This window comes from Porites lutea, chromosome 14 (genome assembly GCF_958299795.1).
Source record: "Porites lutea chromosome 14, jaPorLute2.1, whole genome shotgun sequence".
NCBI lineage: Eukaryota > Metazoa > Cnidaria > Anthozoa > Scleractinia > Poritidae > Porites > Porites lutea.
Window position 1 is genome coordinate 2,612,911 of NC_133214.1, and position 24,375 is coordinate 2,637,285.

Below are 24,375 nucleotides of genomic sequence, written 5' to 3' on the forward strand. Positions count from 1 at the left end.
TTTTCAACGTGTACAAGTGTAATTTATACGGTGTTTACACTCTGTGTAGCCGAAAATGATCTGAATTGTGACTTTGCACCAGGCACAATCATATAAAAATCAGTATGACAACTACTGAATTTTTCAAATAGTGATTTTTAAACCCAAAACTAGAACACCGTACCAGCAATTTTGGTCAGTGGTCTTTTATAGAAACTTAGATTCACTCACTGACGATGAAGTTGTGATTCGGGCATTGTGGTTCCAAAAAAAAACAATAATAACGAAAGCGGAATTAACTTGCACCACTATAAATTCTAGTTGATATACTACGGCTTTAAAAATACATTTAATAGATGCAGAGTTTATAAATACAAACTGTTTTCCAGGGCGATTGATCATTCATTTGATAAGTGTACCGTAAATGTTCGAATTAGCGTACGCTAAGTTTCACTTTCTTTCTGGCATGGTGTTTAGCATTTACGAAGTCGTTCGTGTGGCTTTTAATGCAGTCGCGTAGTTCAACACTGACCAGAACTACGCGACTGACAAGCCACGGCGTGAACGACTACTTAAATGCAAAGGAACCTCTGCTTTTAGGGTACGCTAATCGGAGCGTTTTTGCGGCAAATCAAACCGAGAAACGCTCGCCACCAAGCTAGAGCAAGACGGCTTCTTTCTCAAGCTAAAACGACCTCGTTTGTCGTTTTAATGATAGTCTTATAACTGTTCCTTTTCTTTACTTTCTTTTTTTCAGTCTCCCTTTATACTGTCAAATTGGAGAGCAGAGGCAATTGTTTCACAAGATACACCCTGCTTTCGCGAGTTCTATCTTCTTTCCTTGACGTTTCTTGTAACCGAAGGAGCTTCTCTTTCAAGTTGTCATTTTGATCTCGGAGTAATTCTACAAATCTGTCTTTTCTTTCAACGGCCATTCGTAGCTTATTTGATTCTTTTAAACACGACGATACGTCGTTTAAGTACAGAACGAAAACAAACACGGACCAAATAAACGCCATAGCAAAGATCCCAATATTTACTCGTCCGCCAAGAGCCATAACTGTTTCTAGCTTTTCTAAAAGGCTCTGCAGTTTGGAGATTTTCTTGCGGATCGATACACCTACACGATTGTTTGTGGAAAACCCACTGTAGATTTGGGTTGTACGTACAACAACTGTTTTTCCTTGATTCTTGATGCGAAAGAGTCACCAGGCCCCGCTGAGGCTTGCCGACGAACGTATGTAGTAGTTGTAAACGATGACGGTAAAATCCTGTGACCCTGCGAAGGAATATACCTGCAAAAGACGAGGAAAAAATAAAAAAGATTAAATATATCAAGTAAACAATGGGTCGAACAAAGCTACTATTTTTACATGTAATACTCAAAACCGGTGATCTGTATTAATATGAAAAACTATAAAAAAATGAGATTACTCTCACTTGCTAAAGAAATTCACTGAAAGAATCATTTTTCCCCAATGAATTAACCATGTGATTCCTTATTAAAAATCATTAAAGTCCGCGTTCAATCATCGGCAAACCTCGGGCTGTTCGGGTGGACTTCGCGGTGAGTCGGACGATTTTTTGTCATTCTCGCATGTTATCGACTGAGGTCGTGGGAATATAAAGAAAACGTTCTCAAAAGTTCTCAAATGACATGATTAATTCTCAGAATCCTCTTCGCCATGTTGTCGGATACAAAGAGATTTAATTTATTTTCCTTGCGTTCACTATTTCTTTTTACTGCCGCTACAACGCTAATCGCGTAACGACAGTCAAGAGTGGTCAACGCGTCGAATTAGAACTCGCAATCCGGCGGTCCCGGTCCCTTTGGCCACTTGCTGAATTTGTTCTCAGTCGTTCTGAGTTTAAATCCTCGGCCACACTGGTAAATAGCCAACTATGGTTGCCTCCTGCCAGTTTGGTTTTAATCCTGTTATGTTCAAGTTGGATTATTTGTTTCTAGTTATCTAAGTGGAGAGCCTGTAAACTAGCTGGATAAGCTCAGTGCACTTTCCACTAGGAAGAAACCCTTAATTTGTAATCTCGGCTTTAAAAACTAGCAACGATTACTTATATGTTCTCGGCCCTCGTATATAGGAAAACTGAATGTACTATTTCATCTGTTCGTTTGTTTCGTTTTTCAGATTCTGTCGTAGAAAAAGAGACTTGGTATTTCGAAAAAAAAGATAAAATATAGACAATTTTGTATTCTTGATGATCCAAAAATAGCCGCAATTTCGGAAAAAATGTACCACTGTCATTGGATCGCCAGTCGCCCACAAATCAAGTCCCGATCTCGACTTGACTGTTTAAAATCATTTATGTAAAATTGCTTTTTTGTTTTTGTTTATATGACCTTTTTAAAGTTTTATGAAAAACAATGAAGAACGGCAGGAAGGCCAGTGCTCTCTTTTCGGTTCAATGGTCTTACGTGTAAATCAAAGATTAACATTTTGGCATTTAAAAATACGTATCCTGCGAATGCAGCCGTCTGTCCTCGCCCATCGCCGCTAGAGGCGTATTACATCCCAAACGGTGAGGAGCCAAGAGACACAGCTCTAAAAGATATGCAAATCTGACGGATTAAAAAACACCATTTAAAAATGATTGTTTATTTTTCTTCGTTTCATGTACCAGATGATCAAACATGAAATATAGTGAAAAGAAACTCAGCTTTCCAAACGGCGACATCGCAATATAACAAAATTATATTGAAATGCTTATCTTTTTTTTTTTGGACAATTTAAATCGCTAGTTTCTACCCATTTACTTCCTTCAAACCGACAACAATTAAATTTGAAAAATTATTGACAAATGAACTACAGATTCGTTCACGACCAAAAAGTGATCGGTCCGCTGTACTCTTAAAGCTTGCTGATGCGAATTTCGCTTTTAAGTTCGGAAGAAAATAAAAAGAAGACGGAAAATCATGATTTAGACAATGAATAATATACGTAATATTTTACCTAAAATAAATGCTTACGATGATAAAATAATCATATTTGTGAATTGCGGATATAGAATTATATACCGCTCCTCAGTAGTTTCAAACTCAATATACTGATTAATTACCTGTTTGTAAGAGACTTTTTCTTTGCTTGGCCTCTAAATCAAAGTATTATTAGTATTACGATCATTGAACAACCAAATCAGATATGAAATGATCGAAGCGCTTGGAGCAAGAACATCGTGTGAACTGAATAAAAAAAGGCAGCTGCTGACACTCGGAGGCTGGTTAAATCATTAACAGTCAAGGTCTTTCACAGATATTACATAATTTAGCTGCTCGTCCCAACTAATAGTAAATGGCCTGGGTTAGAATAGTCTGCTACACAGCCGTTTTTAGAGTCGTCACGCAACGCTTCTCCCCACTTGTGGGGAGGAGCGTTGAGTGACGACACTAAAAACGGCTGTGTAGCAGACTAGGGTTAGAATGTTCACACTCGTTCCAATATTTGCCCTGTTTTCCAGGCTGCCTTATAGGCCGGCTAAGCTACCAGCCGAGGCGCCTTGATGATAGCAACGCCAGGAAAATGATTGTGCAGCGCACAGGTTATTTTTTGTCATTTAGGATATTCATGACCAGTGTCGTTCAAATAAAATAAAAGAAACAGACCATAACCTTCAGTCCTGTAAGTCGTTCTTCAAGTACCAAACAAAGTGTAGTATAGGAAATTCAGTCAGACTTATTTTTCTCTTTAGCGGTTCCCCAAAGGGATAAAAATTGTAAGAAAATCACTGTAAACTCTAGACTACGAGTAGTCCCCCATTTTTCCTCAGGGATAGCAACCTCGTCCCCAGGGCTTTCCCGCCCCACCCATTTTTTAAGGGAAAAGCCCTGGGGACGAGGTTGCAGGGATAGTAGAGCGAGCGAAACGCGCCCGCGCGTGAAAAGCACCCCACGCGAGAAAAGGTGACACGCGGTGGGGGGGAAGGACGGCAGGGAGAGAGAAAAATCCCTCCCCGCCCTGTGTCGCCTTTTTCGGGTGGGGTGATTTTCACGCGCGCTCGCGTTTCGCTCGCTTTACTATCCCTGAGGAAAAATGGGGACCACTCGTAGTATATGTAAACTCCTCTGTAGCGACCCCTCCCAAGAGCGACCCTTTAGGTACATTCAACGGCAATACACTAGCCTGCATGATGGCGGGGTCATGCATAGCTTGCGGGACAGGTGCTGCCTAGTACCCAGACGTCTCTTTCGATGAAAAATACGGCCTTTCATTTTTCTCCTTCCCGTGGTCCTTTGCATTCGCTTGTCGCTCGCGTTTCGCGCTCAATTCTGTGCGAAAAACGAAGCACCTGAGAAGGAGGCTGTAGCAGTTGCCGGTTTTTTCAGAGCAAATGGGGAAATTTCGAGGACCCGCGTGGGTTATCTATAAAAAATACACAAAAAACTAACCGGCGCTTGCAAGATCAGAGCGCCGAATTGCTTTTCGGCTGGTAGCGAGCGGCGAAGCCTCGAGCCGGGGCGTTTTCGTGAGCAGCGACGAAACGAGGGAAAATCCTAATCCACGAACAAATATAACCTGGATTGAGCTACTCCCGTGATTTCGTGTCACGGCGTTAACATGGGACCGATATTATTTTATGGCTCGAAGAGTCTTATGAGCTTCTTCTTAGGCCAACAAAATGTTGGTCGAGTGACTAAGACTTTTAATTATGTTCTGTACGAAGGCACTCTTTTGAAGAACTCCACTCGAAGACTGACAACTGTTTCAGCCTGAGAGCGAAGCTTTCTATGGCGCTCTGGCGTACCCCCGAGAGAACTTGCGTGCAGGGTACCAGGCGCTCAGATCAGTGCTGCGTGGCGTTCAGAACGCGGGGAAAACGAGGGGAGACTGGAGAGAGAGCGAGGGAAGTACTTTCATGAGAGAAATACGAAACGAACTTTCCTTCTCCCTGTCTAGTCTTCCCTCCTTTTAAAATCCCCGTCAATTTTTCGCCCTAGTTCTATTATCTGAACGCCAGGAATAGGCTATCATACTCCTGCATAACAGGCGTTAATGAGGGCGCTCTTGCGGGTTTTCAAGTGTGGGCGCGAAAATGCGAGACGCTCAAAAAACTTTTCTGGGCTCCCCTTGCCTGTTGTGAGGGCTACTTTTGATCTGTTAGCCCTCGGTTCCTTTGTCCAGGCCAAAAGTTAAATCCAAGGTCGCTTGATTACCCAGCACTCACAAGCAAATATCAAACTATTTTTAGTAATATCATAGAGAGTTTTTAATACAAAAACGCAAAGCAGCCAGTGCGGACCGGTGAATCCGTTTACCCGCTAAAACTGCCCCGCAAAGAGAAATATGCCCGAAACTAGTATTCATGATATTTTGTATTTATCATTTTCACTTGTACTCTTCACGGAAGCTTGATGGCCGGAAGAGCAAGTTTTGAGCTATTTCAAAACACGCATCATTTAGCGGAACACTATCAAGACATAATACGTTCCCTGCAAGCAGAAACTACTTTCCGTTTATTTGACAGCTGCTTTAAGGCGAGAGAAAGCAGGCTTTGGTAGCAGAGAAACTCGCTCGCAGCCTCTGAGGATGTCAGTCAGGTAAGTGCAAGAAATAAGTTGACGATATAACCGGCTTTATAACTCTGTGATTACTCCCAGATATATAAGCTCTAAGTTTTCTTTGATTTTATTACTGACACTTACCTGTTTCCGTTCTGTTTACTTCTATCGCGATCAAGGAATACTATTCATTCGAAACGATTTGCAGTAGACCATAGACATAAATTTCCAAGTCTGCAGATTATGACCTCCTGAACCTCAACAAGAATGGTCTAGTAAACATTAACTTATATTAACTTGCTAACAGAGAAAGTGAAATTAAATATATCAATATTTAAATGTCATTATTAATAAATATGACCGAGGAAAAAGCAAGAACATGTAGCATCTCGAGCTGCGCGGCTTCGTCCGTTGCTTCTACGACGAAAATCAATAAAACCTTCCCCGCTCCCATTGTCTGTTTTAAGAAATAGCCCTAATAAGATCGAGTTGGTTCACAGGTAACCCAAGCTTGAAATATGAGCATCGGCGAACATCGGTATTGTTGCGTAACATTCGAAATATAAGGATTTGTATGGGATAAAAACCTAACGTTTCTGTAACCTACGAAAATGAAAGGATTTCAATAAAAAACAGCTTACCTTACGATTTTTTCTCTATATAGAGAGAAAACTGTTTACATAAAAACCCATAAAACGGCCATAAATAATAGGCCCGTGGATCACACAGGAGAGACGTAACACACATTTTAAGTGAGGTAAACTGTTTTTTTTTATTGAAATCCTTTCATTTTCGTAGGTTACAGAAACGATAAGTTTTTTTCCCATACAAATCCTTATATTTCGAATGTTACGCAACAATGCCGATGTTCGCCGATGCTCATATTTCGAGCTTGGGCTACCTGTGGTTTTAAGAAATAGCCCAAATTGTTGGGCTTTCGTTTGAGGTGATAAATAAAAGGCCCTTCAGGGGCGGATCTAGGGGGAGGGTGCAGGGGGTGCGCACTCCCCCCCTGAGATGACCTGCGGTTTTCGAATACAACTGGTATTCTGCCAAAAAAAAAACTATGTGGTTTATTGGTGTTGAAGTAGAGCAAGAGACGAGTGCACCCCCTCGTAAAAAAATCTTGGATCCGCCCCTGCCCTTACATAACATCTCCATTGCCCACATAGACTCCGCTGGAACGTTGTTCGCGGTTTGTCGGCTGCGAAGACTGCGAAAGGCGCGAAGATTTTCGTGAAGGATTCTTCTGTATATTTTTTTTGTAGGATATATTATTATGGCCACAAAAAGTAGAACGTATGGAAGGGGAATTCTGCGCTTTAATTCGTGGGAAACATGCAGACGTCCAGGACAGCTACACAACTCGCATGGTGCTCGTAAATGCGAAGAATCAGCTTCAGGCATGCCGCGTGTTGAAAATGGCAGTCAAAACCACGAGCAGAACGGCAGCGTAAAGTCAACGAACCTGAATGAAACAACGGGATCTTCGGAGAAGAATACCGTGGGTAAGCTTGACATTTCACGGAAGACATTTTTCATTTGATATCATCCGCACAGTGAGATGACTTGGATCTCAATGGGTAACCTGTGTCAGTTCTCACAGGACGACCACTCCACTCCAATTTGTTTTTGTTCAAATTGTTGACACTGAAATTGCTGTTAAAATAATAGTTGAATTGTTCAATATGTATTTATGTACCGCGCAGTTAAATCTTACACATTTCTGAGGAAAAAGGCCAGACCCTTGTTGTCCTCTTGATCATATAATCAATTCAAAAGAAATTTTGCAAAACTATGACAAAGGAATAAACAAGCAACTACTGAAGACAGAAGAGGAGAGGTTAGGTTTAGACTGTATGCCATATACAGAACTCTTGGGGTGAGTACTGCAGGATCCAACCTTGGGCACAGAAGTGGAGTCACCGAGGGAATCAGTACATACCCATTCTGAGCTTGGCAAAAACGCGCAGGGGAAATACCCCCCAGATGGCTTTTTTTAATAGGGACACGTGATAGATTTCTACCCCCTCAACATTTAAAGAGTCAGAAAGCCCGGGGACAAGGTTGATACAATCTCATTATCGTAAATCCAAATTTAAGATGGGAGTGGCCTGTGTGGGAGACGTAATTTAACCTTGGTTAGGAACATATGTGAAGCAGTGCTGAGATCCTTGTTCTGCGATGCCAATGGACTTGACGAATAACTGGAAGTGTGTTTCAAATTACCTTCCATATTGATTGGCATATCGACAATGACTTTTTTAACAGGCTAATTGTGGTGTGTACTCAAATCCTGGTACACAGGTTAGGTCCCTGAACAAGGATTTTGGTGCTGTTTCGCACACAGAGCTTAGTTTCGTCTGTGGCACAGGCTAAGATGCAAGGTGCTTGTCAATTTGAATCAACTTTTATAACTTTTTTCTTTTAGCACCTGGAGTACCAACTGTGCCAAAACAGACCGATGATAAACCTGTTAGACTTTTGGCCAAGTACAGTTATAAAGGAAACCCAGACAGACCAGGTGGATTTGATGAGTTAACAGTTACACAAGGAGAGAAGCTAGAATTTTGTAGAGCTCACCCTAAAAACCCACATTGGTGGGAAGCAAAAAATACAAATGGCAACGTAGGATTTATACCTGCTACCTATATGATGGTATGTTAGTGAGTCTTGAACCTGAGGCCTGGGGAACTTTTTTGGTCTAAAAATAAGGGGGGGCAGGCCCCACCCCTGGATCTGCCACTGGAGCATGAACAGGGAATGATGGGAAGGAAAAAGGGAGAGAGGTCTTTTTCTACCCTTCCCAGCACTCCTTTCACTCCCACTTTTGTTAATAATTAACTCAGATATCCCCCAAAAAGTGATCGCAAGAGACTGGGGACGAGGCAGGTGCATATCAGCAGTGATGAGGAAGCCTGATTGATCGTCATTTTTACAGTCTGTTGACTTAAAAATACACTGTACCCGGGACTAAAAGACCAGGGGGGGGGGGGGGGGGGGGGTGAAATCACTGGTTACCATACAAATAACCTACCCTCTGTTTTTAAGCATCTATCCAACAACCAATCAATAAATTCATCAATCAATTAATTTTCCTAGAATTGCCATTAACATGAAACACTGTGCTCTAAGAAAAATTGAAGGGAGCCCAGTACATCCAGGGTGCCCGGGATATGATTTCTAACAAAAATCTGAGATCTTCTATCTTCTGGGAGCAAAAGTTAGGCACCAGGGGGCCGCCGGGCACTGCTAGAGCACAGCCTTTTGCAATCTTAATGGAATAAAAATAATGGTTGATTGACTTAAAAAATTGATGTTAAATACAATTCAATTTATTAGCAAAGAAAATTTTGTCTGTGTGACTTTTCGTTGGTAGGTCCTTGAAGACAAAATTTTGGCTTTGCCTTGGCTTGAAGACAAAAAACAACAAATGACTGAAAAGGAAGAAGAGAAAAATAAAACTGTAGGAATGTTTGGTCAACCTCCGATCAAGCCTTATGTCTCAGGTGAGAGAATCAATTATGAATAACAGCTGCCAAATGCCTAGCCCAAGAAAGTACTGAACATTTCGCACACCTCGCAAAATGTCATCTGAGGAATGACTGCAAAATTTCCATACTGATGATGTGATAGTGGTTCTTTGGTTATTGTGTGAGGAAAATTTTCTTCAACCATTCAGAAGCAGTACCCAAACATACCATAGCAGGGGCGTAGCTAGGGGGGTCCTGGGGTGCCTGTGACCCCCCCTTGGTAGGCCTTCTTTTGAGCAAAAAACCTACAATATTCAAGTGGTGAAAACGCCGTGACAATATCTTGGCCATAAAAGCCATTGTTGAAAAGCCCATTTTTTTAAAATTTGTTTTTTGGTAAAGTATCTTCGTCAACGGCTCTTGTCTTTAGTTAATATCGGCCTTCATGCCGTGATAATATGACTGAGCCCGCTGATACACAGGGGAGAGCAGCGGTATAAACCTTAATATAGTCGGCGATCCCGGATGGTGTCCCTGCTGTGACCCCCTCTTCGAAAAATCCTGGCTACGCCCCTGCGCAGGTAGTGACATGTCACTAGTATGCAGTTCCTGCAGTTGTTCCTCAGATGTCAATAGGGACTTAAGATCCAGTGACGTGATGGCAACAATAACGTCGCTTAAAAGTTAATTTTCGTTCTTTCAGTCTTTCTCGCAATTATTCCTACCCACTTATTTTGTCAAATGAAGGCAAATGCTTCTTAAGTTGAATTCCAAGGGACCATGTCCAAGTTCAGAGAGAGAAATAAAATTTCTTTGTTGCTTGTTTACGTTCTTCATAAAACGCGGAATTTCGGCATTTTCACGTCGTAGTCATGCAGTGATGACAAAGAAATATACAAAAAAGCATGATGCACATGCAAAGGTGTTGTTTCACTTATTAAACTTACTTTTTTTTTGACGTTCTCGTTGCGGTCGCTTCATTGGATCCTTAAGTCCCTAATTTGTGAGGAAACCATTATATTCACCCTTTGCATCTCAGCTTGTATGCTGATAGCCTGAGAAAACAGCCGACATTTGGCATTTGGCAACACTACCACTGGTTTCCCCGCCAAATGGCATCTGAGAAACGAGCGCAGACGAGACGAGCGTCATTTGGCAGGGAAACCAGCAGCGGTAGCATGGCCAAATGTGAGCTGTTTTCTCAGGCTAGTATGCTGACCCTATTGTGACACTTTCTGGTCTTCTCAGCCAAGCTGTAATGCTTAAGAAAATGGTTTGATTTGTGTTTTCTCTTTAACAGCGTACAGAAACAACGCAACAAAAGACAATGCAAGCGAAAACTTCTTCTGTGATGTTTGCAGCAAGAAGCTGAACGGACCTATTCCTTATCAAATGCATTTAAACAGCAAAGCACATAAGGAGGAAGTTGCACTGAGAGAAGAGTTCGGCTACTGATGACTCCTGTATCAAACAGATATTTTTTTGATGTACAATGCCAAAGATTCTACAGTTTATACTTCTGTTCAAATTTGGGAAAAATTTCCATTAGCTTCCTCTTCTGGTCCCAGTTGTTCAAAAGGTGGATAACCCTATCACCAGATAAATCTCTATCCAGTGGATAATGCAATAAATTTGTCTCCTTAACAGGGCTGTCAACCGCCCATGTCTTCAAATATTGAAAATTGACTGGGGAAGGGATGATAGATGGCATCATAATGCACGGCACGTGACGTCATTTGTGAAAAAAAAAACATGCAAAAAAGATGTTTGACCTAATTGGTTTACTTCCCACCAATCACATTATTGCTTATATTACAATGGCATACTGGAGTTTGTTAGGAAACGGTTCGATGTTAAAAGTACGATAGCTCAAACAACGCAACTTCATGAAACTTCATTGTCAGAAAGTCGAATTTACTAGAAATGGCATCCTTTGGCGATAATCTGGGGGGTTTCAGACTCTAACCTGGAGACCGGGAGAAACGGTTCAAAATCTGGAGTCTCTCGCATTATCTGGGAGAGTTGACAGCCTAGCCTTAATTCACTAGATGGTGATTTATCCAGTGGATAGCGCTATCCAATGTTTGAACAACCGGTCAGGTCACTGGTGCCTGATGAACATGGAGTTTGGAAAGGAGTATGAGTTTGAGTTATCATTCACTCCAGAACCTTCAGTTGCCCTCTGTGTAAATGATAAGTTTAAATCATAATACCTTATTTATTTTTGCGTGCAAACAGGAAGAACAGTAATCATTCTGTATTTGGATAAAAGCAAAATTTTATCTTCCACTTTGTGTTTCTGTCACTTAATTTGATTACAGTTTACACCAGAATAGAAAAGAACTCATCAGAAAATGTTATAAATTGAATTATTTAATTTACCTATACGTTTGTACTGTTTTTAAATAGACTTCAGTAAATGGATACAGTATGTTATTGTTTCTTTGGGTATGCAGCTGACTGTAAAGCAAAAAATCCACATTTAATTCTTACTTACAATAGGTCTAGTATGGTCTCCTAAAGTTAAAACCTTGAAGCAGCTTAGTCCTTTCATCTTTCTGTCTCGTTTTTCCGATTTTTTCCCTTTCTGTTCTTTCATCCCATTTCCATTGAACGTATGATCAGGGTGACGTAATTTTGTTACCCTGTGTGCCAAAGGCTTTTCATGTACAGCTTCCATAATAATTTCGTAGAATTCCAATGTTTTAAAGAGTTCATCTTATTAAGACCAGGCACCATTTGTCTGCAGATCTTTTATATACTTTTTTAAAGTTTGGTCAAAGTTGCATAGACCATGCAAATGCACTTTGAAATGTCCAAAAATGCTTATGAAGAAATGAATTAAGCTACCTTTCTTAGCACAAAAAAATGTTCTATTTGTTAAAATAGGATCAATAATACATTTTTAAAAATAACCTTTAATTTAGTTTTTCATTGTTGGCACAAAAATTTTTTGGAATCATCTGTCCTTATCGTTAAAGAAATTATTTCTTAATCATTTCCCATTTTTGTTTTCTTTATTTCTACCTTTCTTGCTTTCTTTCCTTCCCATTTTGGGTCGGTTTGCGTGGCTACCAAGTAACCCGCCACGCTTCCATTACGATCAACACTTCCAGCGGTAAAAACTGGTCGTTTATACTCAAGTTCCAGACCTCATTTGTACGGTTGAACAGTATTCATGGCTTTCAACTTCCTTGATATGGTTGAGCAATAATGTATGAGCGTCATGGATTCAAAATTACATCTTTCTTTTACACATTCGTACATTTAAACTGAGTTATTCGAGGACATGAGGCATGAGTTCGACTACGTGGAAACCAAATCCGAACGCGAAGCCTTTCACACCGGCGTCCGCGTTTTTCAGCGTTCCCATTCCATGCAAGAAGACTCCTATTCGCATACGAAAGAAAGGGATATTTAGTAGAATCATTCAATGGATTTTAGTTGTGGTTCTTTGCGTGACAGTGATCATAAATTTGATATTTATTTGGGATACTACGAGGAAATATAGAACTGAGAAAAATTCTGTCCAAACAGCCCCGGGGAAAATGAATGAGTTAAACCTCAGAGAAAATCCAGGTAAGCAATGTTTTATCTTTTTAAAACGATCGCTTTTATCCTTTAAAATCTCTGCTCTTTTAAGTTTTCGCCGAGACAGTGACTTGGATGGCAATTTTTACATACATGTTAAAAGATGTAAACAATGGTAATATTTTAATATTTACTTATTTTTAGTTCTGATGTTAATGAGAGAGTAACACACCTTTATTTCGAACTTTGGCCATTTTTTATTGTGACAGATAATTACATAACCACTATGAGAAATAAAATTGAGAGAAGTAGTTGAACTGTGATAAGGCAATGTCGATTTGATATGTTTAAGGGATAGATTTTTTTAGGGGGGAGGGGGTATGGGTGATTTGGTTTGGGTAAGTAATTTTTTCCCAAAACCCCTGGAGAAAGAATTTTTTTCTCCGACACATAACAGTAAAAGATTTCTTTCCAGTATTATACAGCAAGGGATATTTCTTTTCAGTGCAGGATACTTTTTTGCCCAGATATTCCCTTGCAAGCTTTTTATCCCCTCGAAATCAGTCTGTAATCTATTTTTTCTGAAATCACCCATACCCGCCTCAAAAGCAGTGATGCCAACTCTCCCGCTTTTGGCGGGAGACTTGCGCTTTTTTGCCTCGTCTCCCGCTCTCCCGCTTTGGTACATAAAACTCCCGCTTTTTACGTCCACTGTAAATATTGAATACTTAAAGTAAAAAATAAAACAGACTTAGTTTGAGATTTAGCCCATTTTTAGCTCAAAACTTGAATTTTTCTTTTTCGCAGTACGGTTTCTAGGGCATTTTTGCAGCATCAAAACAATGATTTTGAATTTTGATAGTATGTACATCATGTAAGACGTCATATAATGTCCTAAGTCATTCACATTGGGGGCTGAGTCAATTTTTTTTTCGGGCGGAGGGGGGAAGTCGTTGAAATTCCGGCGGGGGGGGGGGGGGTAGTGAAAAAAGACAGTCTCCCGATTTTAGGTCTCCAGAGGTTGGCATCTCTGCAAAAGTCAAATGGTTGACCCCTAAGTTGAAATGATTGGTAAAGCATCTGGGTTGTTGTTGTTTTTTGGGGGGAGGGGGTGCAGGATGGGGGGAATGGACTAGTTAGAGGTTTTCCTTAATACATACATTGTAAGCTAACATTCAACAATTTGAAGGCAAATTATATCAGATATTACAATATTATGTACTACTATGTTTGTATAATTTTATTATTAATCAGATATCATGATATTATGTACTATGTAAAGTGCTTAGGACAGTGATGTATAAGCGCTAAAAAAATAATAAATTATTATTATTATCATTAGTGGATATTACAGCTGAGACAGGACTTTACCTCTCGTCAGCTACATATACATTATTTGCCGATGAATATTTTTAGCATTCTAAGCTATTGTTGGGATGTTTTGTGGACAGACTTTTGTGTTCTAGCCCAAAAACTTCCATAATGATCACATAAATCTGTCCAGAATCTGGTGTGGACATCTCATTCATCAACACAGTTATATATTATACTCTTTTTACTGCTAGAGGTAGAATGTACAAGGTGTTGAAATTATGTTACAAGAAACACTCGTTTCCTAGAAATATTTTTGCTTTGCACTAAAATTGACAAAGAAAAGCTTCAACAAATGACCACCAGATTATTATATAAACATTGATATTTGTCACCAGTGTGGATCTTTTTAGACTTCTCTTCTCTTCTCTATTTGTCTACTGATAGAAACCACAAGTTTGTTTTCTGATTGTCTAAGTAAAAACCTGCTAGTACTATATTCTGTAGCAAGTGCACAGTGGAGGCTTCCCTTTGGAGATCCCCATTAAAAAAGAGAATCATTTTGTTTCTCACTGAACCAAAAGTCCAATCATTTCTTTATTCACTGATAACACCGCTGAAATTTGTTATCATTTTCAGGTCCTCAAGTTGAGGGTCGTAGGATTACCATTGAAGTTCAATCTAGTAAGGATGTTGCCTCGGTCACAGTTGATGGAACAAAGGTACAGATTATAGCTGAATAATAATTAAGAATAATAATTATTATTCTTCCTTTATAATAAAAGCAATGCTATTCATATCACACATGCACTATATTCTCCCCCTTGGAGGCAAAGTCACTGGGATCAAAAACCAAGTCTCTTTGTCATGTTACAGTGATTTTGTTTCCTCTGCCCCCTGTGTTCCTGATGCATAAAAAAAACCCCAAAGACGCAAAATAATTTGTGGCATGCGTCCTGCAAGACACAAAGATTGATTGATTGATCTGAAAATGTTTTTTCATAGAACATCCTGTTTGGTGATTTCTGTGGCTGTTCTTGTGGCTTTTGGTTGAAAGACGCTTATTTCTTTTATTCTCAAGGAAGGCATATATTTTTATTTTAGTAAACTGTAATACAGAGTTTTGGAGTCTGTCTTCAGATTAACTGTGTGGTTACAAAAGACCCAGGGACTCACTGTTTTTTGAACAGGAACTTAATGATTCTTAACGGGGACTCATCATTTTTTTTCACAAGATGAGTCCCAGGACTCACCATATACTATTTGTAACAAAATCACTATGTTAATCCCTGAAAAATTGCCTCAGTTTGCCCTTTAATAAAATCACGCACAAGTCAATAGGCACAAATTTATATTTTAAGGTGTTGGAAGGCATAGATGAGCAAGCAAGGGGTGTGAATGTCGCAGTACTCAACCAAATGACAGGTGCTGTTATGGCAACAAGAGCGTTTGACACCTTTGCTAGCAAAGAGGATTCTGATGCTTTAGTCCTATTTATCAATATGGTTTCTGATGGAAGAATTTTATGTTTTGCAATACGGGTGAGTTCTTTGTATTCATCATACAACCCTAGGGTGACGGTTGTCTATTACCAGTCCTGTGAGGGGGGGAGGGGGCGGCCATTTTGCTAGGGTAGGGTGCACCATAGCCTCCCCGCAGACGTCCTTTGGGGTTTGTTCATCATGCATTCATTTCTCCCCCACGGAAGAAAATGAATGCGTGACGAATGAACCCCAAAGGACGTATGCGGGGAGGCTAGGTGCACCTAAACCTCTGTCCAGTTGTCCGGGACAGGTAGAAATTTAGTTCGGACATGTGAACCTTTGACATGACTTGTCCGCGGGACACGCACATTTTTAATTAGAAAAAATACAGAAACATTTAAAAATTGACTTCAAATTACAGTATAATTTTTTTAACTTTGCCACACCAGGGCCATTTCATTTGTTTTTGTGAGCTTCACTTGGCTTAGGAACCTGATGACACTTTTTGGACAAGAACTCTTGGATTTTGGACAACCAAATGTAATATAGTGCTTGTCCAAGGGATAAGTGGATAAGAAAATTTTTCCTTACTATGTAGGGGGTTATTTTCAAATTCTTGATTGGGGGGTCATTGTCAGATGTGAAATTGTTAGCGGGGGCGGGGGGGGAGGTCATTTTAGTAAATTTTAGGAAAGTAGGACCACCAAGTAGTGAATTAAAATTGAATGTAACAGCCATAAATAGCGGTAAATGCCAATGTCATATGAACACAACTTTAGATAAAGTAGAATATTTGTAGATTCCACAGCAATAGGATGGGGGGTTGAATCACTTTCACAATATGCAAAATTTATAAGGATCATTTCCAAAAAGCTAGGATGAAGTGGTGGTTGGTATGGAAATCTTCTTAGCTTTCTCAAAATGGCTGCCCTCCACTCCTCCCCCAAAACCCCCCTGCCCACCCAGCAGCTAATAAACGACCAGCCCTTAACAGCATTTGTATTGTAGTACAGCCAACTCTGTCTTACTATTTTCTGAAACCGTACATTGTTTTGTTTAGGATGAAGGAACCTACCAGCTAAAGAAGACAGCACGAAATCTTATGAGCACACTTGGTAGTGAAAACTTTAAGAACATCAATTTTAGAGATACATGGGCCTTTGTGGTGCAGAAGCGAGGGCCTGTCAGTGCAGAGGGCCACAGAAAGGCACCCAATTTTGACTCTTGGGGAGATCCCCTAACTATCCAGGCCCTAGTAACATTACAATCAGAGGATGCTGGGTCTTGTTCGTGGGAGGAAAGTGATGCAACAAGAAGAAGGAAAGAGTTTTGTGAGAAGTTCGAAGGCTATGGAAGTGTTTGCAGTTGTAAGTCAGTTTGGTGATTGCTAATTAGAGAGGGGAAGGGGGAGGGGGGGAGGGAAAAGTATAGTGATAGGGTATGGGGAGTACCCCTAAAAACGTTTTGTATGGTGTGGGGCTTGCTTGTTAAGGATTTCCCTGGCTCACAGCATTTGTCTACTAGTCCTGAAATGGTAAAATTGGATTTGGCCAGCTAGTAAGATTTTGACTTGGCTAGTAAGAACCACCAATCACTGGACTGTTGTTGGGTAGTAAGAATACATGTAGGTACTTGTTCATCCATCAATTCCTGAAGAGTAAAAGAAAAGCAGAAATGAAGGGTTCCTCTTAAGAAATAAGGATAAATTCAAAAGTCGATCCACAAAAGCAGAAATGAAGGTTTCCTCCTAAGAAACAAGGATAAATTCAAAAGTCAATCGACTTATTTACCCTTCTTGTAGTTTATAATAAAATTACAAGGGGGCGGCATTGCAGCAACCACATCGGTGCTGGCTCTCCCGGAATTCGCACAAGTGAGCCTGTTCGTGGGCTAAACAATTGCACAAATTTCTTACAGTTACAAAGTTATCAAAAAGCATAATTTTGTGTTATCACGAAGTTGAAACAGGTAAATAGGTTGTAGGTTGTGGCCTTCCCTTGTCTTTTTACACCTAAATTTTACTCGGTTATATTTGCAAAGTGTAGCCTCCCTGTGAGCAAGCTTTTCATGGCTAGCGAATTATGGCTAGCGAAGGAAACTGGAAGACATACATGGGCTCCGGCCCTATCCCAGCCCATCGCACTGTCGTCCCCTTTTATGTGCGGTTCTTGTTTGACTCGTCGAGACTCCCCCAAATGAAGAACTTGCTCGCAGGCTACACTGAGTGGAAAGTCAGTGAAAAAAATTCTTGGTTTGCAACAACGTGACAAGGTAGCCACCTTGGAAGTCAATACAAAGGAATTTTTTCTCGAAGAAGTTACATGAAAGAAGACTAGTTCCCAAAGGAGAGAAATGTTTTGTTCTTGATCACCAATATGGCCGCCTTGACATCACGTGCAAACCAGCAATATTTGCCATTTGAATTGTATTTCAGGTTCAAACCCAGCACCACTGGATATCAAAACAGACCCCTTGCCAAATGGTGAAAAAATCACACTCCCAGTGGCCATTATTGCCAGCAACAGGCCGAACTATTTGTATCGCATGCTTCGCTCTGTTCTGGCAGCACAGGGTGCCGACCCAAGTAAAATAACCGTGTTTATTGATGGATATTTTGAAGAGCCTTTGGCTGTTGCTCGATTGTTCGGCATCAGGGGAATTCAACACACTCCTATTAGCAGCAAGAATGCCAGAATCTCACAGGTCAGATCTGCTTACATGTAATTCTTCACTTCATTCGAAAGCCGAATTCAGTAATTGTTTTATTATTCATTCAAAATATTTTTAAGCTCTTAACAAGTTTGCTTTCGCGTAGACTTTTCTCAAAACTTTGACCTATTTCTCTACATGGTTTCAGGATATAATCACATGTGTTTCCTGGCAGGTACGCCTCAAAAAATCGATAGCATCCATCGAGCGATATGTTTTGCGTATTCTTGCATTTCTTTCGTTAGTTACAAATTTGGCTATTTCGACTTCGTATACGCTCTTCTCACGTATGGTAATATGCCCGTCTAACCTCGTTTTTGAGTAAAAAATCCTTTGAAATGCTAATTAGACGACGTTTTCGTATTTGAATTTCAAAAGAATTTTTACCCGTAAACGAGGTTAGACGGGCATATTACCATATGTGAGAAGAGCGTAGAGCCGCGAACGGCACTTTCTTTTTTAGTTCACTCAGGAATTAACGGCTAGATTGCCGCCGAGGTTGAACGATGGTATATCGTAATTTATACCATCGAATCGATGGTTTATTGCTCGCATCTTCCAAATATGGTACGCATCAGTTGGTTATGAAGATTTAGCGGGGAGATTGGAGCCAATCAGAAACGGCGAAATGTTTTGAATGAATAATAAAACTGAGGTGTTTGAAAGGGAAGAAGAGGGGATTTCGGGCGCTTGAGAAGCGCGAACGACGCGGGAGAAAGGTGGAAATGAAACCCTCCTCTCTCCCTCACGCGCGCTCGAGGGTAAAGTAGAGGGTCTGGAAGGGTATTTTCGGGATCCGCTATTTGACTCGAAATATGGTGCGGGATTCGGGAAAACGCAAAATTTTTTGACGGGATACGGTATTTGACTGCGGGATTCGCCAAAATCTTGGCACGGGATGCGGGATTCTTTTAGTGAAAAAGAGGTGGGAATGCAGGACTAGGATAGTAGCCTCCCGCGCAACGTTCTTCGATAGTCGGTCTTGGAGCTACTAAGGTTCGTCTGAGTGAAAGGTTAATCCCAAGCACTCTCGTCGTTTAGGAAGTGAATTCGCAACTATAGAGAGCTTTAGATTCTGAGACAAGGACGACTATGAGTAGAATATTTTCTGAATTCTAAGTGGTGCTCACGCGGGAACCAGTGTCATTTTGGCGGGAAAACTTCACAGTTGTCGTCAATCTAATACGAGTTTTACCGAGAAATGTCGTAGTTGCGGGAGCAAGTTATCAAATGTAAGAAGTTTTATCATTTTGCAATCGGCAGAGGGCTTAACATCCTGCAATAAAGATAACAGTGCTAACTTTTCCGGTGAATCAAAAGTACAATGAAGCTTTCTGGAGAGTATATTTTTTGAGAATACGCGATAACAATTTCAGTCAAATCTCGTATTCGTAGAATTCTCGCTCTCGAACTGAAGCGCTCTATGACTCTTACAAGAAAGTGTAGTTTGTTCGCGCTGTTTCGCATGGGAAATAGCTGAGCAAGAGAGAGATTTTGATATTATTTTGTAACTCTTCAACAGCATTACAAGGCGAGCTTAACTACAACATTCAACCTGTATCCAGATGCAAAATTCATGATCATATTGGAGGAAGATTTGGATGTTTCACCAGATATATTCTGGTATTTCTACCAGTTGTTGCCAGTTCTTGAAGAGGATCAAAGTCTATATTGTGTCTCAGCGTGGAATGACCAGGTGAGTTATAAATTATTTTAAGGGGGATATGTCACAATGATTGCTGTTTTAGGTCACATCTGTGCTGAAGTCAACGCAAAGTTCATATGGTGGGGAGCCAGTTAAATCGTACGCAGGGAAAACGAGTGGCTTTCCCCGTCAATTCCTCGCCCTCGCTGTACTAACAGAACGCCTGGAACAGGATAATTTTAGTTTGGTTATTGAGTGTAAACTATTTTTCATTTTCGGGATTTTTTCATCATGTTATCTATGCAGCCTAGCTTTCGAATACAGCCCTGCTACCGCTGAGGAGCGAGGAGCTCAGGAAAGACGGCTGTATTCACTGGTTATAATAAAGAGCTTCCCATCAAAAGTATAATATGCTCTTTCTTTAGGGTTATGAACACACAGTCGGTGACCCGGCCATGCTGTATCGAATAGAAACCATGCCTGGACTTGGTTGGTGAGTTAGTTTATTTAATTCTTTTCAAAAGTCAGTGTATCTGGCAAATATCTGATGCGTCGTCTGTCTCACTTGTCTTTAACACAGTCGGCCAAAGCGTCGACGTAACGGAGGGAGGTTTAATTTATTTGGTTTCAAAAGTGAAATAGACTTGTCACAAGTCGGCTTCGCGAGTTTCACCTCAGAAAAAGCCATAAAGCGAGCAGAGGCGAGGTTTTCTGGCCACGAAGTGGTCTAGCAAGCGGTAAAATAGGACGAAGGACGTTTGCAAAAGTCTTCCTTTTGAAGAAACATTTAAGGATAAATGAGACCGTTTAATGTTTGCGCTCCTACAAGCGCTCAGTGCATCTAGATCAGTAGCTCGACAACTCAAGTCCAGGGCTCGACGTTGCGACCTGTGGGGTCGCCAATGCGACCAGCTTTTACTCAGTGGCGACCAAATTTTCACGCCTGGACACTTACCTGGCGCCCAAGATAGGTGACTCTCTTCTTTGGGAAAACGTACACTAATGATAATCCGTTATCCTTCAGAAAACTAAATCCATTAATTCATAAAAATAAAATTTTTGGCGACCAGAATACTTGTTCTGGCGACAAAAAATGAAAATTTGGGGGCCAGCTGGCCCCACAATTTTTTTGTGAAAGTCGAGCACTGTCAACCCTACTTTTCTTGCAAGAACAGAGTCTTGAAGGCGCGTCTAAGAATAAGTACATGGGAACATATACACCAGTATATCGACCGTCTCTTCCTAACCATCGGAACGAGTTGGAAAGTTTAAGTATAGGGCAAAAATTAAGGAGACCTTTTTCCAACCAACAGCGTATACTGTAGCTATGACCTTTACTTCGCGCGTAGCTCTGTATGATCGTAGCTTACAATTGCCCTATTACTAGTACCTCCGTCGAACATGTGACAAGGGACGCGTGCACGAAACGTCGTCCTATACTCAGCTGACAGAACCACATTTTCAGGGCTCTAGCGACGTCCAGTCCTGACTTGTAAGCAAAACTATCATCCCGTCCCGCTTAAAATAATTTAAACGCGCTGCAATGCGCATGCATTGCGTACCTTTTTTCTAAAGGATCCTCAAACGAAAGATGTACAAAGAGGAACTTGAACCAAAATGGCCGACCCCGGACAAGTTCTGGGACTGGGATATGTGGATGCGGCTTCCGGAAAACAGACTAGACAGGGAGTGTATAATACCCGATATCTCCCGGACGTATCACTTCGGGTCAAAAGGACTTAATATGCATCCATATTTCCAAGAAATGTATTTCAAGAAGCATGCGCTCAACACAGAGCTCAACGTTCGTTTTGACGTGGAAAAAGTCAAGAAGGATAACTATGAGAAAGAAATTGAGCGTCTGTTGAGGTATTTATAACGTTGAATATATTTCTCTCTGTGCTCTTTCTTACTGATATTAGGGAGTTTAAGATGTCAGAACGGCGAGAGCAACAAGAACGTCGAAAAGTGCATTGGGTTGAATAAGCAAAACAACAACTCTGCACGTGCAGCACAATTTCTTAGGACATTTCTTTGCAGTCACCACACCACTACGACGTGAAAACGCCTGATTTCACGTTTTATGGAGGACCTGAACTAGTAACAGAGTTTTGAAGGAGCATAAAATAGTGATAGTCTGTCCCCTTAGAATTTTTAACTAAAATACGATGATGACGTAGAAACAGCAGTCGCCTTCCCAGGATTCTTTTCTTCTCGTCCTTGAAATGTGGGAAAGAGAGAAGCCTGGGAGCGATGTTGTAGAAACAGCTGTTGATAGGCCATTTCCGAGTTCCCTTAGGAGTACAAAGAAAGCTCCTCTTTTGTCTTTATTTCTTCATGTCAATGTTTATTTTTCATGCTTAATTTCTCTTTTGTGTTGTTTGCAGCTCCTCGAAAACTTTGGACCATTCCAAAAATCTCTGTGATAACGAGGACTTTGTTCCTGGCGAAAAGGGACAAAACTTTGTATTTTACATCAAAATGGAGCATCCAACAGACTGGGTTACGTGGAAGGCAATTGCTAAATGTCTTAAGATTTGGGATTTAGATGTACGAGGATTTCACAAGAGTATGTGGCGGCTTTGGATTAAAGGAAGTCATGTTCTCATTGTAGGTTGCCCAGCTTCTCCATATTGTAATCATAAACCCGCCGAAGTGACACCTATTTTTATCCCAAAGAAGGAAAATGAGCAGTCATGAAGCGATTTTAGAAACAACGTTTTTAAAAAAATATTCTTATGTCTTTCTTATTTAATTCCCATTATTATCACTACTCGCAGCCAAATGACAAATTGTACTCAGTAAAACGCTCCTTTTCGCGGGCCAAACGGCAAAGTACAGTGGAATTTGCAGCCCGCAACATGTTAAACAATCTTTCCTAATGAAATAAATTTGTACGATTTGGCCTCGTGTATTGATAATAATGATAATCACATGACTTTTGTAGGGCATATAGTTTATTTGTGTCCCTTATAGCATCATTTGAACTCTCGCTCCGCTTGGGTGCAAATGATGCTACTTCGGGGCCACAAATAAACTATGTGCCCTCCAAAAGTCATGTGATTTTCCTATTAGTAGGTCTTACCTTTCTCGGCGAATATCTTCTTTGCAGCTCGGGGTCACCTCGCCTAAGCCAAAATTATAGGATACAACTCTAAAAATACTAAATATTGAAATAGTATAAAACAATTAGTGGGTCTGTCATTTTTTAGGTTTTAAACTCTTAACATTGCCATTTTATGGAGGTTTGAATCTCGGAGAAAATACCGTGTGCCAATGGAACGCACGGCTTGCGGTCCTCCAATTTTTTTTTTCATACAAACCCTTATAAATCATATTGTTTTGTGTCAGTCACCTCAAAAAATGCTTTCTAGCTGTTCTTCTAATGGTCTGTCCATCTCTGGTATTGTTTATGGTCAAGAGATTGATAGGCTCCTGTTGAGTTGTATCCCATAATTTCTGCATTATGGTCACGTGATTGTGAGCTACAAAGGGCCTTGTAATTTTTATTACCCCATATACTCTGGCTATTTTTAGCCTGCCAACTTTGAATTTCGCATCGCAAATCGCGCGCTCATGCAATAAAAATGCGGAAAAAAAAGAGGACCGATAGCAGTCTAGTTTGTTATTGGCAACGACTTTATTGTTTTCTTATGCTTAGTACTAGGAGCGATTATCTTAAAAATTCTTCGTTGGAGCTCGGGGGTTATTGTAACGTTCGGCAGCTTTCTTTGTGTGGAAAAAGTGAGCGCATTTGACAGATTCAACCAAATTTTGATCCATATTGGCTTGCGAATAAAACTGCTCGCTCATTGCTCGCCGCCGCGAGGGACGTTTTGTGAGCATTGAGAGGCGGCTTTGTTTCGTTCACAAGGTATATCCCGATAACCCTTTAAGCCCCAGTATCCACATACAAATTCTCCAAACTGATCTCCATACATTTCCTTTAAGAATTAGTTGAGAGAATTTAATAAAACATCAAGGCATTTTCTCTTTCGTGATCATTTTTTTTATATTCTCACAACCTTATCTCTTGACAATGTATGGACATTGTTAGGAGAAAATTGCTGTTGGTCACTATTGGCACTTAAAGGGATAAAGGTCAAAAACTGTAGGCTGGAAATGTAGACTTATTGACGGCCGTCGCTTTTGTACTCAGTTGGGAGCTTAAGCAACGCGACGGCAACGGCAGCGAAAACGTCGCTTTTATCGCGCTGTTTCAAACTTCGTGACTCTTATTCCGTTTCATTTCATTTGTGAAATGTTGGCGAAATTTTTCTGGAGTCGATTCTAAAGGACTGTATCTTAGTTCTGAAAAATGACAAAGAAAATTGTTTTTATGTCTTAACGTGCTCCATAAAACGTTCGTAGTCGCGCAGCGACGGCAAGAAATGTACAGAAAGCATGATTCACGTGCAGAGTTGTTGTTTTGCCAATCTAAACCTATTGCCTTTTTGGCGTACCCGTTGCCGTCGCCCGTCGTGGTAGCAAAAACAGAAGCGATCATCGGAAACACGCCTGCTAGACTACGACTTGTTTTATAAAGTTTTTTACACAATTAGTCTGCAATTGCTAATATAAATATAGAAAATGTTTTATTAATCTATGGATCAAATAAAAAAAGAAAACAGTTTGAACAGAGTATATATGTGTAATATTTATTCCTGAAAACTGAAAAAAATAAGACTTCACCTCAGGTTTCTTTCTGGCATGGCTTTTGTGGTTGATTTG

The 24,375-nt window shown here is 40.5% G+C and overlaps 2 protein-coding genes and 1 long non-coding RNA gene across 3 annotated transcripts; 2 read left to right on the plus strand and 1 right to left on the minus strand.

The window, feature by feature from the left end:
* Positions 1-1,040: 1,040 nt before the first annotated feature.
* LOC140924741 (uncharacterized) lies at positions 1,041-3,244 on the minus strand. Its single transcript, XR_012164332.1, has 2 exons — positions 3,055-3,244; positions 1,041-1,274 (listed from the first exon to the last, which is right to left on the minus strand). It is a non-coding gene; the product is annotated as an uncharacterized lncRNA (long non-coding RNA).
* A 3,466-nt stretch (positions 3,245-6,710) lies between these two features.
* Positions 6,711-10,501, plus strand: LOC140924361 (uncharacterized). The gene is made up of 4 exons (XM_073374397.1): positions 6,711-6,999; positions 7,923-8,149; positions 8,871-9,000; positions 10,265-10,501. Exons 1-4 carry the CDS (start codon positions 6,771-6,773, stop codon positions 10,417-10,419), a joined length of 741 nt encoding a protein of 246 aa, XP_073230498.1. The 5' UTR covers positions 6,711-6,770; the 3' UTR covers positions 10,420-10,501.
* A 1,584-nt stretch (positions 10,502-12,085) lies between these two features.
* Positions 12,086-22,776, plus strand: LOC140924360 (protein O-linked-mannose beta-1,2-N-acetylglucosaminyltransferase 1-like). The gene is made up of 9 exons (XM_073374396.1): positions 12,086-12,543; positions 14,446-14,528; positions 15,168-15,347; positions 16,351-16,657; positions 17,725-17,993; positions 19,522-19,695; positions 20,070-20,137; positions 21,220-21,513; positions 22,032-22,776. The coding sequence occupies exons 1-9, from the start codon at positions 12,261-12,263 to the stop codon at positions 22,342-22,344; spliced, it is 1,971 nt and encodes a 656-aa protein (XP_073230497.1). The 5' UTR covers positions 12,086-12,260; the 3' UTR covers positions 22,345-22,776.
* Positions 22,777-24,375: the final 1,599 nt, after the last annotated feature.

Coding starts and splice junctions, on each gene's coding strand:
- LOC140924361 (XM_073374397.1), top strand. CDS start 6,771: ATGGCCACAAAAAGTAGAACGTATGGAAGGGGAATTCTGCGCTTTAAT. Junction 7,000..7,922: donor TTCGGAGAAGAATACCGTGG/GTAAGCTTGACA, acceptor TTTTTCTTTTAG/CACCTGGAGTACCAACTGTG. Junction 8,150..8,870: donor TACCTGCTACCTATATGATG/GTATGTTAGTGA, acceptor TTTCGTTGGTAG/GTCCTTGAAGACAAAATTTT.
- LOC140924360 (XM_073374396.1), top strand. CDS start 12,261: ATGAGTTCGACTACGTGGAAACCAAATCCGAACGCGAAGCCTTTCACA. Junction 14,529..15,167: donor TCACAGTTGATGGAACAAAG/GTACAGATTATA, acceptor TTATATTTTAAG/GTGTTGGAAGGCATAGATGA. Junction 21,514..22,031: donor GAAATTGAGCGTCTGTTGAG/GTATTTATAACG, acceptor TGTTGTTTGCAG/CTCCTCGAAAACTTTGGACC.